This window comes from Camelus dromedarius, chromosome 9, assembly GCF_036321535.1.
Source record: "Camelus dromedarius isolate mCamDro1 chromosome 9, mCamDro1.pat, whole genome shotgun sequence".
Taxonomy (NCBI): domain Eukaryota; kingdom Metazoa; phylum Chordata; class Mammalia; order Artiodactyla; family Camelidae; genus Camelus; species Camelus dromedarius.
In genome coordinates, this window is record NC_087444.1 from 25776084 (window position 1) to 25794976 (window position 18893).

General features: G+C 41.3%; 1 protein-coding gene across 1 annotated transcript in view; it reads right to left on the bottom strand.

The window, feature by feature from the left end:
* Positions 1-18893, bottom strand: part of CDH13 (cadherin 13) — a 1287194-nt gene that overhangs the window by 1102002 nt on the left and 166299 nt on the right. Inside the window, exon 3 of the mRNA XM_064488932.1 lies at positions 9990-10115. Coding sequence (XP_064345002.1) covers positions 9990-10016 — 27 coding nt within the window. The 5' untranslated portion in view covers positions 10017-10115. The remainder of the gene's footprint in view (positions 1-9989; positions 10116-18893) is intronic.

Below are 18893 nucleotides of genomic sequence, written 5' to 3' on the forward strand. Positions count from 1 at the left end.
CAGGAGCAGAGAATCCAATCTAGCTGAATAGACTCCTAACCTATAGGATAATGAGATAAAAATCTATGTTGTTTTAAGTCACTAAGTACAAACCATAACAACAATACAAAACTAACACACCATCCATCAATCTATTAACTATCTATTTAGCTATTATCTATGTGTTATCACATCCCTTATCTTTCTATCACTTATCTATTATCTATATATCAATATGTTATCTATCAGTCACATTTATTATCTATTACAGTATATAGTATCTATTACTTACCTATTATCTATCTAAATAATATCTATCTATCTATCTACCTATCTATCCATCTAGCTTTGTTGCCTGAAATGGCTGTTTTCTTAACAGAAGTCTTTTTTCCCTGACCTCCCATCTCTGACCCCAACACATATACTTTCCTCCTGGGAAACACTGCAACCACAAACAGAAAACCTGCATTGTGACCCCATAGGCTGTGGGAACCTCTCCAACCTGCACTTGCTCTGGCATCCCCTTTTCTTCCCATACCCTCATATCTGGCTTCTTCACTCTGCTTGACTTTCACTCTAACAGCCTGTTCAGTTCTAGGTCCTGACTCCACTCCTGGATGCTCAACTCCATCCAGCAGGTTAAGTACTCACTACCCCATCTTAACCAACCCAGACTCAGTCACCTCAACCAATGAGCAGTACTCCCAAGGCCATGGCTGACTAAAAAGGACCCCAGAAAGTCATCAGGACATAGTTCATTTACTTCTATAAATTGGCTTCATTTTGTTCTCAATAAATCTTTCTTTTCTCTTTATAAAGACCTGATTTTCAAACAACTCTTTCAACTGTTATTAAGAGATAACCAAAGCAGGAAACTCACTTATATACACCATTCTGGTACTAAGAAGCATTACATCTTTGAGAATTGTGCCAGCACAGGGTCAAGGGGACTGCTGGGATATGTTATCTCTCACAGTGACACTTAGGTAATATTTCTTTATAAAAGATACTGTGCTGTCCTTCTAAGATCACATACCAGAACTGAAATGGCCATATAAAACCAACCTCATAAAAGAAGAGTCAATTTTAACTATTGATGCTCTTAGAAATATAAATCTTACAGCATATTACTTGCCACAATATATCAGATAGGAGGATTTTATGTAACTATATATACATATGTATATTAAAATATACATAAATTTGAGTCCTTGTTTCATGCCAGGCATCAGACATTCACACTATTACCTGCATTTTCTCTATAATCCTTACAACTTTATACAATATGACCTGCTATTATCTGCATGTTAGAGATGAGGTTAAGAAATTTGCCCAAAGTCGCATGGCTAGAACATAATGGAGTTGGGATATAAACCCAAGGCTTATTCTCTTAAATACTACACTGCATTTTGTTCTTATCATGGTGAGAGTCACTGGGGTGTGACTGAAGGAGCATCCTTGCTCCTTGGATAAATCACATCACATTCCTGGCCCTCACATGTGAAATGAAGGAGATGGGCCATGTGCTCCCTCAGGCTCCATCAGATCTAATGGTCTGAAGTTTCCTGGAATGGCCTCTCTGGTTGGGCCCTGCTCTAACCATGATACAGGAGACAGATGCTGGTTAGTATGTATCATCATCATCACCTTTCTCTTTTCTGCACTAACCTCCTAATATCATGCACATTACTGTCCTTCCCTTTTTCTAAAGATCATTTAACACCCCCATTTAGTCACCCTTGCTAATGCTCTTCTTTTTCAAAAGTACAATGAGAGAAGCAGCTTCCAAGGTGATTTCTCTACATGTCAAGCTCTGGAGATCATCTAGCCAGCATCCTAGTTCTGGAGCAGGTGGAAGCAATGAGGCCAATACCAACAGCAGAAATAATCCAGACTAGCAAGAGATAGAGTGACCAGTTATTTATCAAAAAACAAAACAAAACAACAACAACAACAAAAACAGACTATAGCCAACAATACTTGCTTCTAGCAACACCCTTTAGGAACTGTCCATCCTGACCCTGAACCACCAGGGGAGTACTAAGCATGATGTCAGAAGAGTAAATGCATTTCATCTAAGTCACCAACTCCAATCGATTATGAGTGAGCTCCTAGAGTGCTGGGGTGAAACACACTAGAAGACAGGTCTCAGCTCAGCGGGAAAGAGCACTGATCGATTAATGATGTCTGTCTGCCAGGGGCAGAGTGTTTGAAAAGAGGCACCAGGCTCCTGGCTGCTCACAGATCTTGCGAAATCAGTAAATGGCACAGGCTGCGCAGTTAAATTGACCTAAGCTCAAATCACAGTTTACCCATTTACTAGCTTTATAATACAGGGAAAATTTCTTAAACTGTCTGGGTGTCAGCTAAAATGGAATCATTGTAAGAATAAAGACTGAAATGTTTGGGCAGCACTTAATAAGGACCCACTAACACGTTAGCAATTATCATAAGTTTTCCCAGATATAACACAGTGCAAAGAATATCGCTCACTATAGCTGGGTGAAAATATTTTACTTCTCACCATCCCTTGGATTGGGATAAAAGTCACAAACTGGCAGTCATGGACTCAGTCTCATTTTTATACCTATTTTAGTTTGGCTCATGTTGTTGGTTTGCACAATGTCTAAATAATTTTTTAATTAGTTACAAACATATTTCATGTATTTTTTTAAATCTATGTATCTTACTTCTTTGAAAAGCTTGATCTGACAACATTGGTCCTATTCCCAAATGGCAACAGTTAACTGGGGCTAACTAGTGGCTGCTCCCTTTATAGGGTTCCTAAACCCTTTTATCTTTCCTTTTTTTCACTGTAATATATGTCACATATTCAGAAGAGTGCATAAAATATACGTACAGTTTAAAGAGCAATTATAAAGCCAACATCTATGTAACCAAGTCCCAGGTCAAGAAATGGAACATGGCCAGCACCCCCAGAAGACCATAAGTCCTTCTAGTTACAGCCTCTACCTCCCTCTGGGGTCACCACCATGCTCACCTTTGTGATACTCAATGTCTTGCTTTTATATTTTTACATTATATTTTAAACCATGTAGGTATGTATTCCTAAACAGCATAGTTTGGAGAATTGTATGGACACAAATTCTTATGGAATGTCTTCTTTTGGGGCTAGATGCTTTTACTCCATATCATGGCTGAGAGATTCATGCCAGTTGACATATTTCATTTATTTTCATTACTGTGTGGGTCATGCACTCTTCAATTTCACTCTCTGTCATCTGTCCACTTGGCCCTATTATAAGCATTTGGATTTGTGCTTTTATATCAGGATACACAGCTCCCCTGATGCAGGGAAACAATTATCATTATAAGCATGCTGCATTCTCTGACCACTTCAACCAAGATACCCAGCTTATTCCACAGTCCCACTGTAAGCTCAGCTTACTGGTATCCCCCAGGAGGCTTCAACCTAAGGAGGCTCAGTCTATCTGATTCCTCCTTCATGTCCCTCCTCAATTCTTGGTGACCTTGCCAGCCCATCCAGTAAGTGATCCAGCAGCCAAGCCTGACTGCCCTGCATTTATTCGTCTCTTCTTCTCAGAAAGGAATCAAGAGATTCAGTGAAGCCAGAGCCAGCTCACCCCTCTAGTAGCACATTGGGCAGCTTGTAGCAGCTCTGTCCATAGCTGTTGTCATTACCTTTGCTTTGTGAGTCTTCATCCAGCTCTCAATCTATGTCAGTGGCTCCTCGGCCAACCCAATTTGAATTAATTTGTCAAGCAAAATTTTGTGAGATAATATATCAACTGCATTACTGAAATAAGATCTACAACTTCTGTGATCCTTTCATCTTCTAATTTAGCCATTCTATCAATAAAAGCAATCAAGTTTTCTTGGCAAAGTTTCTTTATAAATCAGCTTTATGAGTCATGGATCCACATTCTTCCTGATGTTTATGGATTTTCATTCCTAATATCAGTTCCATTGTTTTACTACAATGGAAGTGAGACATCTAAGACAATGAGAACAGGGGTGCTTTCCAATATATTCTTGGCTATAAAAGTCAGGCTCAGAGTGTCAGGAATGCTGAATGGCTTTATTCTACCAACCCTCTGTGGCGTTTAGAAAAAGTTCCAAACTTTCAAGATGGCATACAAGGCCCTTTGAGCATCTGATGCTAGCCAGCCTCCCCCGTCTCCTCCTTCTTATGCATGAATGACATGACAAGGCCCTGATGTGTCATAATCCTTTATTCTTTTTTCTCTCTCTGCAATGCCCCTTGTGTCAGTTAGGACTCTTTAGTTAGGTTGCATGTGACAGAAAGACAGAAATTGGCTTAAGATAAGAAGAAATGTATCAGAGCATGTAATTTAAAAGCCCAGGGACAGTACTGACTACTAACTTCAGGTCAGGTACCACTTGATCAGAACTTCAGCAGACATATCTCTCCTCTCCTCCCCTCCCCTCCCCTTTCCTCCCCTTTTCCCTGTCTCTTTCCCCCCCACACATACATTCTGCCTTACAATCTTATAAATGCTCTTGGTTTCGCCAATATTTACATCTTCTCACTTCCAGTCATAAAGGATAGAAAGTCTCTATAATATATTGGATGGTTTTTCTAAATTCTTCACTCATTCTACATCATAGAATTATACATCTATGGCAGTAATTCTCAACCAAAGGTGATTCCCCCCTCCCCCAGTGGGACATTTGGTCATGTCTGGAAATATTTTTGGTTGTCGCAATTTAGGGGACATGTTCCTGAGGCCAGGAATGCTGTTAATATCTTACAATGCACAGGACAGCCACCACCATAAAGAATTATCTGACTCCAAGTGTGAATGTTGCTGATGTGAGAAACCCTGCTCTATGCCCTTTGCTGTGTGAACTGGCAGTGAATATGTTTCTCTCTTCCATTAGAGGCAAAAAAAAAAAAAAAAAAAAAAAGCAATGGGTCTGCTGCCCATGCACAAACTAGCCTGGTCCACTTGGCTTGGACCACATAGTCTATACAGGGATGCCACATAGGACTGTGCACAAGCTGCCTGGCTGAGGGGTGAGTAGGGCTGACCTGGGTCTGATGGCCCACTGACCAGGTATAACTGTATTTAACCAGAGAGGAAATCTTTTCCCAATTTTCATGGATTCCCAGCAGTGGCAGAAGAGGAAGCCAGGCTGTTTCCTGCATCGCAAGCTAGGTTTACATTTTCACTTACTAAAGTTTCCAGAGAGTTTATGTTATTCTTTGAGTTCTTAAGAAGGACATGATGAACTGCCTGTTACATAAGTAAGCAGACCTCATAGGTGGCACAGGTTGTTTCTAGGTACATAGCCTGTAAGCATCATTCTGGGGTCCCCTTCCTTCCATCTGACATCCTCACCAGAAGCTCATGGTCTTCCAAGAGAATCTGACTATTGTTGCAGGGTGAGGATCTTGATAAACACCATGGTGGTAGGCAGAAGTCTAAGATACCCTCAGGTTTCTCATCTCTGGTATACAAACCATGTATAATTCCTGGGACTATGAAATATGATGAGATATCACTCCCATGATTATGTTATGTCATAAAGAGGTTTTACACATGTAATTATGTCTTAAATCAGTTAGCCATAAAATAGGCAGATTATCTGGCTGGGCCTGATCTAATCACAAGAGCCCTTAAAATCTGAGTCTAGAGGTCAGCAACAGAGGAGATCAGAACTTCAAAGCACAAGAAGAATTTGACATACCATTGCTGACTTGAAGATGGAGGGGCCAAGGTGGCAAGAAATGTGGGCAGCCTGAGAGTGGCCCAGATGACAGCAAAGAAATGGAAACCTCAGTCCTACAACCAAAAGGAAATGAATTCTGCCAACAGCAAGAATGAGATTGAAAGCAGATTCAACCCTAGAGCCTCCAGAAGAGAACTCAGTCCAGCCAATACCTTGATTTTAGCCCTAAGAGACTGTGAGCAGAGAACTTAGTCATGCTGCCTTGGACTTCTGACCTACAGAACTGTGAGCTAATAAGTGGGTATTGTTTAAGCTGCTAAATGTATGGTCATTTGGTACACAGCCATAAAAAGCTAATATAACCATGAATAGACTTCTAGTCACAGCAAACACCTCAGGCCCTTTGCTAGCCACGAAACATTTACTTTCCACTAATCCACACTTTCTTTCCACACCACTATAAGTGTGGATAATTTACCCGAGGTCTTGCAAGCTCAGTCATATCTGAATAAATTTTTTCATCATAAGACCAAAGGAATTTGCTTTTCACAGAGTTAAACCATAGTTCCCTTTAATATTCCAGGCATACTCAAGGTTGCACCTGACCTTAATCACCCAGTAATGTTCATTTTAAGAGTTTAAAGCATATTATATCTAAAACAAGATGCAAATGTAGTATCCAAAAAAAAAGCAGTCACCCTAATACTGAGCTTTACAGGGGTGCAGCAGGATTTCAAGGCAGGCCCTCCTGATCATTTAATATTCACTTCGTCTCCACCGGAGGCTGTGAGGCTGAATAGAGATGATGTCTTGGCATTGTTAAACATAACTCCAGAGTGTGTGCCTGAAATGCATTCTGGTTGGTAGAAGATGTAAGATATAAGAAGCTGGGCTGCTTCACACTGATGTAGCTCTTCCTACTGAATCCACAAGCTTAGCCAGAGTAAGAATTTTTAAGTATGTGGGCCAAATGTTCATCTTGCAATTTGAGGAATATTTAAAAAGTTATCCACCAGGTCCCACTATAATTTGAAAGATATATTGGAAAGAAGTATGGGGACTTGAGAGAAGATGTTTTGATCATGAATTAAAATTTCATAACACCACTACAGCATTTTTGATGGTACTTTTGTCTGCCTGTGAAACATTTCCCTTGAGTTCAGCTGTGCTATTTGCATTTTTAATATTCAGTTGTTTCTAACTTATACCCAGACTTTTTGACCATGTTTATATGAGACTCTAAAGAAAGCACTGGCAGTTCCCAACTGTTTTCTACAGAATGCTCCTGTAAGTTGCTTTTAAGCAGATCATTGCACAAAAACATTCCTTTTCACTTGAAAACACTTTAGTAAAGGAATAAAGTGTTCCTGACCAATGAGTAGCATCAGAAAAGTTATAGTTATAACAAATATATAAAAAAAGAAAAGATCTACCATAAACTCCTCTGGATAATTAAAAATGTACAGAAATTATATTTGTTTCATAAAATGAACATAAACATAACATAAATACAGATTGTGATTGCATTTAGTATGAACCAATATATGGCTATTATTTAACAATTGGGCTTGTCTGTTTATATTTAGAAAGACTTTTTAAAATGTTGTTAAATGGTCTAGTTTGTTTTTAAAGTTTCTCAGGAGTTGTTGACCAGATATCAGTTTCCCTCTTGTAAGTTTCCTGGAGCAAGGGATGGTGTTCAGAATAATATTAATGGTCACAAAATTACCCTCAACTTCTGAATTGTTTTTTCAACAAAGCACTGATTAGCTAGTGCGTATGCATGTGTATGCATTTGCAGGTGTGTTTGTGTACATGTGCATATGTGTGTACCCACACAGCAGAACCAGAAGTCTGCCTTCTCTTCTGATTTCCCTGCCTATTCTTCACACCCAGCCCTCCTCCACCCACCTACCTCCTCACTCCTCTCTGTCTTGAGTTCACACTGGTGTAAGTCCTAAATAGCAAAATATGGAGAGGCGAAGAGGAGAAGAATATTTGCCTTCACGTGAGGAGGACTTGTGGAGCAAAGGATGAGAAAAAGAGGGCTGGTACTGGCTGATTGTATTGATATTCCTAGTTTTGCACCAGTTGACTACAGTATTTTTTCTACCTCCTCCTTCCTCTCTGCTAGAGATGGACCCAATAAATAAATCAGTATGATGGGAAATGAGGTACCTACACTAAATAAAAATAAGCTTAACAATAAAATTCAAAACTTGAAAAGTGGGAATATTCCCTGTTCATTCTGCCTCTTCCTCAACCTTGGAACTCTACTGGCATTAGTGAGGGGTGGGAAGGAGTACAGGGTGAAGTGAGATAGCTATGGTGGTTTGTTAGTTAGTTTTCCTGCCCTACATATTCCTCTTCTCTTCCCGTCTCCCCTGGTCACAGAGGTGGACACCTGACATGAGCTTACCTATTGGAGTATCCCTTTTTCTGAACACAGTGACTTATAGCATGTGATTCAAGAAAGGCCAGTTGGGTTTTCTCACTGGAATTCACATACAGATGATGAAAGAGAGAAATTACCCTTATGTTGGTATGAATAATCTGGGGCTACCAACAGCCACTGTCCCCAGACACATGGAAAGAACTTGTCTGCTGAAAAAGGAGAGCCAAAAACAGAGAGAACAGAAAGAGATGGATGGAGGGATGGGTGGGTGGATGGATGAGCTCCTTTTTATCTTCCTTTAAGGGGACAGAGGTGCCAAAACTGTGTCCCAAAGCAGAAAAGTATCTCTCTCCAATCTAATACTCTACTCATAGACCATGGTTTTTAATCAAATTCATTAACTACTTTGTCTCAGTTTCCCAGTGCTGGCAACCTGAATTCTCAAAGTCCTAGGAAGATTTTTAATGAGCCCCTAATCTTCAGCAAGAAAAAGGTCTGAGTAACAGGCACTGTCCTCTACTAAGGTCTACTGGCATTAGACCAGGTAGTAGCCAGCACCACCTTGTGACCCATTCTTTGGAGAAACTCTTCTGTCCTTCATCTATGTCTTTTCCCAAATAGATCCTCAGCTTCTCATCAAGTAGACTGCAAGGTGGTCTTCGCATACCAGTGCTCAAAAGCATATCCAGATTTTAGGATAAACACAGCTTAGACCCAAGTTCGAGTCCTGGAAACCTGTGTTCATCTTCTTTTCTACCACTTGCCCTCTCTACCCTCTGCTGCCGTTATTTGGCAGATGATGTGCTTGCTGGGCCAATCACTGGGCTGGGGCTGGGGGCAACATGATGGCTTCAGCCACTTAACATTTATATGGAACTTCTGAGCCCAAATAAAGACAAAACTTGCAAGTATAAGGAATGATTTAAAGTCACCTCAGAACATACCATCTAGGAATAATATATAGGACTTGTTTGGATCCTGAGTCAAACAAACCAATAATAAAAAACACCATGAATGTTCCAATCAGAGAACTGAACACTGGCAGGATATTTGATGCCAAAAAAATACTGTCATTTTTTAACATGTGATAATGTTACTATGATAGTGTTTTTTTTTTAAGTTACTATCTTACAAATACATACTGATGTGTATCTGGATAAAATGATATGATGGCTGAGATTTGCTTCAAAGTGAACCAGTCAGGGTGAAAGAGGTACAGAAAAGTAGCTGGGGAGAGAGAGAAAATACACCTGGTGAGAACTGTTGAAGCTGGGTAATGATTACATGCGACTTAATTGTACAATTCTGTCAACTTCTGTCTATGCTTGAACACTTTCATAAGAAAAAAAATTTTAAAACAATTTCATCCATCTCAAAAGGCCGTGGTTCCAGAGTTTCCTCACTATAAGCAAGTGGACATATTTATATTTGCATTTCCCAGATGCAAGAAACTTAGTTGCCCAGTGGCAACTGTCTTGAAATGTCTAGTTTCCACCAAAAATACCACAAGAAAGTCAAGCTTTGTACATCATATCAAGGTAAGCTAGAGAAAGCAATGTTCCATCAAACCACAAAGATTTAGAAAATGTCTGTTATACTCGAACAAAACAAAAATTTTAGTAATATCTTAGCTTAAGCCAAAGCACCATATCTCCACCTTCTGGGGTCAAAGAAGAGGTTTCTAACCGGAGGCAGAGAGACAATCCCCTTGAATACATCCAACCGCCACAGGAACCCCAGGAATTCCTTCTCAAGAGGTCAGTTTAGACTAGATATTCATAATGTGGGTTTTCAATGCCACCAACCACTTCTCAAACGTTACTACTTCAAACATATCCATCATTGTATTAGTCAAAATTCTCCAGAGAAACAGAACCTATAGGATATATGTAGATATATAAATAGGCATAGCAGAGATTAATTATAGAAATTGACTCACTTGGTTATAGAAGCTGAGAAGTCCCATGATCTACCATCTGCAAGCTGGAGAACCAGAAAAATCAGGCGGTGATGGTGTAAGTCCCAGTTTGAGTCCAAATGCCCAAGAACCAGGAGCACTGATTTCCTAGGGCAGGAGAAAATGAATGTCTCAGCTCAAGCACAGAGAGTGAATTCACCATTTCTCCACCTTTTTGTTCTATTCAAGCCTTCAGCAGACTGGATGATACCCACCTGCACTTACGAGAGTGATCTTCTTTACTCAATTTACTGACTCAAATGCTAATTTCTTCTAGAAACAACCCCACAAATACACCCAGGAATAATGTTTTACCAGCTATCCAGGCATCTCTTAGCCCAGTCAAACTGACACATAAAATTAGCCATCAGAAATATATTAGAAAAAGGATTCAAGGATTATTCCATGTGGTATTCAGAGCCTGTTTTAAACCTTTTAAGCCTGTTCAGTTACACATCTTTCTAAGCAGAAAAATAATCCACATGAATGGAGGCCTAATATGTCTGTCCCTCATTTATTCCTACCAAGTCACTATGAGTGTATCATTGCTATCCTCTCAGAGAAGGAGTCTCTCCTTGGTTTTAAACATGCGCAATAAAAGTGACCTTTGAAAACTGTGTGTTGAGTCTCTGGCCAAATCACCCTGAATAGGTCCGATCTCACCTGAAAACTGTGTGTTGAATAACATTCCATGGTCTGCTGTGCATCATCTTTATTGACCGTGAGGCAGATGTTAGCTGCATGGCAGAACTATCATCTGAGCCTCACTGGACACAGAATCTTTTGGAAAAAAATTGGCTTTACTCTCCATGTGGACCCAGCAGGATTCAGTAAGGGAGGCAGATGGTGTGGTGAACAGAGTTCAGCCTAGCTTAGAAGAAGGAGATGCCATCTGAATATCCCCAAGTGCACCCCTGGGACATCTCCTCTCCTGCCTCTTGTAGTCTCTGGTACTGTCAGCTCTTGTCAGCTGTGGGCTCTGATCACCCTCATCCAGAGCAATGGAGGCCCACATCCAACAAGGGGATGCAACTTTCCTCCTTGTCTCTAAGCCAGTGATCAGGTAAGGCGGGAACACTGAACCATATGTTCCCACAAGCCCATCCCCAGACTCACTAGCTTTACCTTTCCTCCTTATTTAAACTCTGCACCTATGGTTCTCAGCCATAAGCATGCATCAGAATCACCGGGAGGACTCCTTACATCACAGATTGCCAGCTGCACACTAGAGCTCCTGATTCAGTAGAATTTGCACTTCTAATGTACTTATCAGCCAGGGAATGCTGATGCTGCTGGGCTGAGGGCCACCCTTTGAAAAGCACTGCTCTAGAGCTTTCCTAGGGTCTGAAGCCTTTATCTGAATCCCAGTCTCTTTGGTTTGTGCCCTCCTCCTCCTTGGCCTGGACATTGGCCTTAATACCAACTGGCCAAAACAGAAAGATCATGACACAAGGATCAGCCTGATTCAGCTTTAAGACACCTGCTGCTTCGCTATGAGACCTCCACTTAGACACTACTCAGGATGGTCACCAACTCTAAAGAAGACTAAACCTTCCATATGTTCTAGGGCACTGTGCTTTGAGTTGTTGCTACTGACTCAATGCCTGTCCTAAAATTGGGTTAAATTCCCTTAGTTCCTGTCCCAATCATTCCCAGGTTTCTTCCTGCCCTGCAGCCCCAGTGCTGAGGTCCTAACCTGCTGTAAGCAAGTGAACAGGACAGTGTTCCACCCCTCTACACCTCTCTCCATTCCTGGAAGCCCACAGGACATCGAACTGACTCTGGTGCTTGCACCGCTGATTTGTCTTGCATTATTATTATTGTTATTATTATTAATATTCCCTTGTCCAGGACAGGGAAGGCCTCAGTTCAAGCCCAACTGTATAAATAACTATCTGTAAAGAGTTTGATTAAATGCCTTTACTCCTCTGGGCCTCAGGACTGAAAGAAACAATTTGTAGATCCCAGGCTCCACCAGCAGATGTTTGATTTCAAGGGGTGGGAAGAGGACCCAAGCTTTGCCATTTTCTCAGAACTCCCTTGTTGATTACAATGTGCAACCAGGGTTGAGAACTACTGATCCTTCCCTTCATTTCACAAATAAAGAGACCAAGACTCAGAGAGAACAGTGGCATATCAAAGTTCCACAGACAGATACTGGGATCTGACACTAGGATTCTGTCCTCCCAATTCCTAGTTCAGAGATCCATGTGGAAACTGGAATAGATGCCAGCTTCCCACTCCTGCTGGCCTGATCCAGAGCAATGGTTATTCCAGCTTGGCTGAGCCTGCGGAGCTTATTAAAATGGAGATCTGGAATTTCAACCCAGACCTGCTGGCTGCATGGGGACCCCCAAGGGGTACAAGGAAAAGAGGGTGACTGGAGAGCTTCCTAGAGGTCAGAGTGTGCCATCAGCATCCTCCAAGCCGCAGCACATTCCCTCTTCAAACCAAGTTAGTATCCTGGCTTTGGTTTTGCCCTCCATTCCATGGCTGTGATGCTCTGAAGAAACCTCACACTTGACTCTAATTTGGGCTCCAGATTTCAGGCCCCAGCTTGGCATCTTGGCCTGTGACTCTCACTTTCTCTCCCTCTCTCCCCAGCCTCCTCAGCTGTAGAGGTTGTGTGCCTCCCTTAAAAAGGACCTGATCCCATCACTGCTGGGCAAACCTTCAGAGAGCTTCCCTGCCCACACTAAAGCAACCCAGCCAGTCCTCTCAGGGGCTGGAAAACTGGACTCATTATACACACTATTAGCCATAAAGGCTTCAGGAACTATTAGAGAGAAACAAAAGTTCCCCCAGTGGCTTCCATAGATGGTCTAAAATGTTTGTCATTGTCCTCAAACAACAGATTGTCACAGGGACATATAATTCAGCTGAGTCTAAGCAGGCCCCTGGCTCCTCACTGGATTATTTATGTCATTTATTGGGAGCTTTTAAAGAATTGTTTTTCTCAGTCAGCCAAATGCACTGATGGAAGCGCATGGTCAGCCTTCAAAAACCAGAATCACATCATTGTCCAGTAAATATGTTCCTGCTCTTTGTATTACAGAGTTTTAAAATTGTGCTCCACTGAGGAAAAGAAAAATGGTATGTGTGTGAGCATGGACTGAAATTCCCGCACACTTGGGGGACGGTCAGCTGGGGTTTGGGTATCTTTCAACAAAATGCAGCAATTTATTTGTGGAAATCCCATTATAGCTAATAGGAGTTAAAAACCATTTTAAAAGATAAGGATGTCTAGTCATTTCAAGATTATTTTGTAAAATGTGCCCCGCTAAAAAAAGGAATGAATTTTGCAAAGAACATCACAAACCTACTCATACCAATTCAAGTCACATAAAACAATTAAAACTAAATATATCTGATACCAGAGCTAACTGCTTTTTTAAATCTTTCTTTAAATACACCAAGCTTGAAAATTCTCACTGCTAGGAAAACATACGCTGCACACTTAGACATCAATGGCTATTCTCAGGCAACCTTCTTTAAGCAAGATAATTGGACAAAATTCTAAATTAACATGAAGGGAGACAGTACTGTAATTTATAGAAATGGAAATTTCAAACATAAAGAACTTTCAAACTGGAGTAAATCATATCTTTGAACCTTACTGCTCATCATGGTTAGTAGCATCATCTCGGATAAAGACACAGAAAGAAAGCTCTTCCAATTTACAAGGGAAACAAAACTGAGTCAAATAACTGATCCAATAGAGAGTAAAATAAAGATGATTCACATTGATTTTGACAGGCTTGAAGAAATTGTACCCTTTGTTAAAATAATTCTATTCTGCGTCTGGAAATTGATGCTAGGAAAATAATCCTAAAAATGTTGGAAGAGGAAAGAAAAAAGAAAAAGACATGCTTAAAGATGTTCAATACAGTCTTATTTATAATAGGAGGTATAATCATAGCATGTAAATATTGCACAAATGTTTCAATAAATTAAAATACATTCACTCAATGAAATATAATGATGCAATATTTATGGAAAGTTACATAATAAAAAAAGATCTTACTGTTAAGATTAGAAATCAGGATATAAAATATAGGATCAAAGTCTTTTTTTTTTTAATCAAACAGATAGGAGAAAATAGTTAGAAGAAATATACCAACATGGTATCAGTTTACTCTTTCTTTCATGGTCATAATTCCCACTCAACACAATGGCCTACTCTCTCCACAATCTAACATCTACTTGGGCCAACATGTAGGGGGTTACTTTTATTTTCTTTTACTTTCTACTTGTCTGTGATTTATAATTTCATATATATGAGACTGCAATTTCCTTCAGAGGATCCAGTTATAATAGGATTCTCTCACTGAAATTAAAAGCTAATATGGGTCCCTCCCTTTCTTCTAAAATGCAAATCCTGTCCCTATTTATTATAAGCTCCCCAGGGTCATCTGGGCCCTCTGCTCTTTCTGCTTCTCAGCCCTGAGAAATGCTGTTTATCATCCCAATTGTAGGAGTTTTTGGCCTCTGCAAACTTTCTGAGCTGGTTCTACTTGTTCTTTGAGTCTTTGCCACAACAAACAAGAAGACAGTCCCTTCAAACCAACCCCTCAATCGTAGGTGCACAATCTATCAGTAACATTCTTAATAATGTGTTAACTATATGTGTTAACAATTGTGATAAAAAGAGATGTTTATCACACAGTCGCTGAAATGCCTTACACGCTCCTGACCACCTAATTCAGAGCTCTGTGGGTTACAAGTACCTGAAACTTTCTAAATCCAGTCCTCAGGGCTTTGGTGCATGTTGTTCTCTCTTCGCAGAACACTCTTTTCCCAGATGTTTACATGGCTTGCTCCATTGTTTACTTCCTGTCTTCGCTCAAATTTCCCCTTTCTAGGAATGCCTCTACAACCACATTATTTTAAAATTCTTGACCACTCCTCACTCACATCCCAGCACTCCCTATCCCTTTCCCCACTTTTATTTTCTCCGTTGCACTCAGCCTTTTCTTGCATATCATATATTTTTCTTAATATCTTGTGTACTCTTTCTAACTCTCCCATTCCTCATCCCCCACTGATTATCCCTCACAATGCAAAGTTCCAGGAGAGCAGAGGTATTTTTGTCTTTATTTTCTGCAGCTGTAACTCCAGCCCCACGAATGGTGCCTAGCACATTATAGATACTCAATAATATTTATGGAATGAACAATGAATGAATGATGTAGTCCTAAGGAAGCTTGTAAATCATGCCAATCATTTGTACAACACGTGTTATTTACAGAGACCATTCGGATATCTCAGGATGTCTGTGTCTCCATCTCCTCTTCTTATAAGGACACCAATCAGACTGGATGAGAACCCACACATACGACTTCATTTTGCCTTAATTATCTTTTTAAAGGCCTCATTCCCAAAATACAGTCACATCTGAAATGCTGGGGAGTCTTCAACATAATGAGTTTTCAGCTCATAACAGATAGCAAGCAGGTGACAGCGGCAGAATTTGAACATGAGTCTCCTGGCTCCAACCCACACCCTCCCACTTCACTATGCTCTCAATCAACCCAGGATAGCCCCTCACCTGAAGACATGACAACCACCTCCCTATGTGGACTGTCTAGGACTCCCTATGTGCCCTGTTTCCTTCCACAGCAGGGGCTCCCCTCATCTCCTCTGTCTGAGTCAGTCTGTGATTTCCCACTTCCTGGAATGGCATGTGACCCAATTTCTCTCCAGCCTTGAATCTTATTAATCCAATTCCTCTGATGTTTCAGATTTCATTGTGAATCACATGGGGACCATCCTCTGTGCTGTGCCATGTGCATAGAACATCCTTCTTCCAAACAGCTCCCAAGGCAGTACACAGGCACTGCAGAAATCCATAACCCAGATGATCCCCATGAGACCCCAAGATGCTCTGGAAGGGTGAGTGAGAATTTGCCAGAGTTACAGCCCCAGAAGACCGAGGCTCCAACTGCCACCAGGCTGCTCTATCACCCTGACTCTCTCAGGTTATCATGTTTCCTCTCCCAAATCTATGATAAGTAAGTGCTATTTTTGCACTTCCTCTTTAGGGACACTTATTCAGCTCTCCCACAGTGTTGAGTCTGTCCTGAGCATCAATCTGATACTATCATCAAAGGCTCAGACCAGGCCTAAGAAATGACCCTTTGCTGTTTCATTGCCACTCAGCTCAGATCCAATGTTGCTATTAAAAAAGACCAATTACTGGACCACAAAGCAGTCTCCTTCTACCATCTAAATTCACAATCAAGTCAGACTGATCAGGCAAACTGATGTGATCAACTAGTTAGTGATTCATCACTAAGAAAGCTTTGGAAAAAAATCTATTTTGGGTGGGTACAGTCAAGCTTGGGGGCATAGTTCCTATGTAAACATGTTTCTGATGGAAACATACACAAAGTGAAGAAAGACACACATCTACCTTGTAAATACTGAGCTCCTTCCACATCTCAGGCACTGGCTGGGCTGTAGAGTTACCATAATGAACCAGATGTGGTCAAAACCCTCAAAAAATCCACCAGGCAAGGGGAACATCTCTTTGCAGTTTAAGATGGTGGGAAACAGGAAGCTCACCTTGGGACATGGTGCCAAGGGAGACCAGGAGAGAATGAAACCCTTACTCTGGTAAGTCAGATAACTGACCTTAAAATGGATGCTGTCAGGTGGAGAAGGATGCTGGGACAGGGATTGGTGACTGGAGCTCAGGCTGAGCTGCCTGAGATTTCCTGTGTCTCCCAGTCCCTCTGCTGGCCCTCACTCTACTGATTTAGAGCACTTTTCCAGGGTGTTCCTGCCACATGATCTAGTCCAGAGAGTCCTGGGCAACAAATCTAAATCTCACCTTCCACCAAACACCCATTCACAATCACATGCAATCACACACATTTACACACTCATATACTCATACATATGCTCACACACTCAGACACTCTCATACACATTTGTGAGTGTGCACACACACATACACACACTTTTCGTTTTTCCCTTCAACCTCACACTAAATTTAAAATTGATGTGGAAGATGATGAGGCTACTGAAACAAAAGGAATTCAATATATGGGACTATTTACCCCAAGATAGCATTCTCAAAGCAAACCTGATTTTTTCCAGGACTCTTTCTACACCAACTTCAGCCTGTGTGCCACACAGATAGCAGAAGGACACTGTGAAGATGCAAGTCACAATGTATCTCCTAGTTCCAAACCCTCCAATGTCTTCATTTCTCACTCAAGACTTAATGACCCAAACGCTCCTTCAGACTGGACCCTGTGACCCTCCTAGGATTCAGTCCCTGGCCCCCTTCCTCAAACACTCTAGAAGTTCTCTCCATTGCTCCTACAACTCCACTGGCTCTTCTCATAGCCAGAAACAGTCCTTCCCCAAAGCTACATGGGCTACCCCCTTCACTCAATTGTCATCTTTCCAATGAGGTCTTTTCTGGTCACCCTATAGAAAATTCTCCCACTGCTTCTGCCACAGGCCTCTGACCTCCCAGTCCTGTTTTGCTTTAGTTCATAGAGCTTATGCCATCTAATGCAAAGTGGACGTTTCCTGCTTTGTTTTTTTCTCCATTCACTAAAGAAGGCAAGCTCCCAGAGAGCAGGGACTGCTGTCAACTTGGGCCACAGCTGTTTCCCCAGCACTTAGGAGAGTACTAGAACAGATGATGGCTCCACAAATAAAGAATCAGCAGGAAACAGACTGGTTTGTCACGAGGCCCTCAAGGAGGTGGTGCAGTATAGGACAGTCATCTTTACACTGAGAGGTTCCAGATAGGCGCTTGGGGAACTACAAGAGCAAATGATGGGAGGAGGCTGTTTGTGCCCCCTCCTCCATCCAGCGCAGTTCCATTTGCATTCATTTTATCTCTTTGAACTTCCATATAAGATTGTCTCTAATGAAAGATTTATACTGCTTTAGATAAAAGTTTTTAAACCATTGAGGAAAGATCACAGAGACAAAAAGAAATAGACTGGAGTCCAGCTCTACTGCTTATAACAGTGAGATGGAATATTGGCCAAGTCACATATGTTTTCTGACCTTCGGTTTCTGTATGTGAAAAATGAGAACAATGCCTATCTCCAGGGGTGATATGAACAATATTTAACAACTAGTGAAGTACAGGCAGCCACCAATCAGAACACACAAGTGTCAACATTAAACAGAGGATGGCTGCACCTGACATAGGCAAAAGGTCATTAAAGGGTGGATTCCCAAATCAATCTCAGGACCTTGTCAGGCAATCTGGTGCATTTATGGTTCCTCTGCGAGACATGGGAGTGTGGGGGAAGAACAAGGCTAATTCAGGATGAGTCATCAAAATCCAAACCTTGCAGCCACCTTTGGAGTGCAGGCTCAGAATGCCCAAGGAATGGAAATCCAAAACAAAAGGTCTGACCCACCTTCTTCCTATAAGCCCTTGCCAGGGATTAAACAGCATACCCCAAAGCCACAGAGAAGCCGTAATATGCCCATATTTTATCTGGGTCACATTATATGCAGCATAATTAATGTTTAAAAAGTATTTCTGCAATAAAATGTCTCTGTGATAACCGGCAAGAATCGCAAGGAGGCTGTGGTTGTGTTTAATTTGATTGCAGAAGAGATTTCTAGTCAGTGGAGCATCGCCACCAATGGCCCCTTACTGGACTCAGCACACACAACCAAGCGATTGCATTTCCAATCAGAAGCAGAGCCTGGGACCAACAAGTCCCCAGTGAGTGCATTTCCTGGCCACAAAAGCCTTTTGTTTCCTGTCTGATTCTGCAAGTGTGCTTTCTCCAATGTCTCTCGATTACTGGGCCTTTTACCAGCATCTCCAAGGAGGATCCTCGCGTGACAGTTATGAAAGAATTCTCTGCTGAGACTGTCTGATGGCAGACCTCTGTCGAGTCA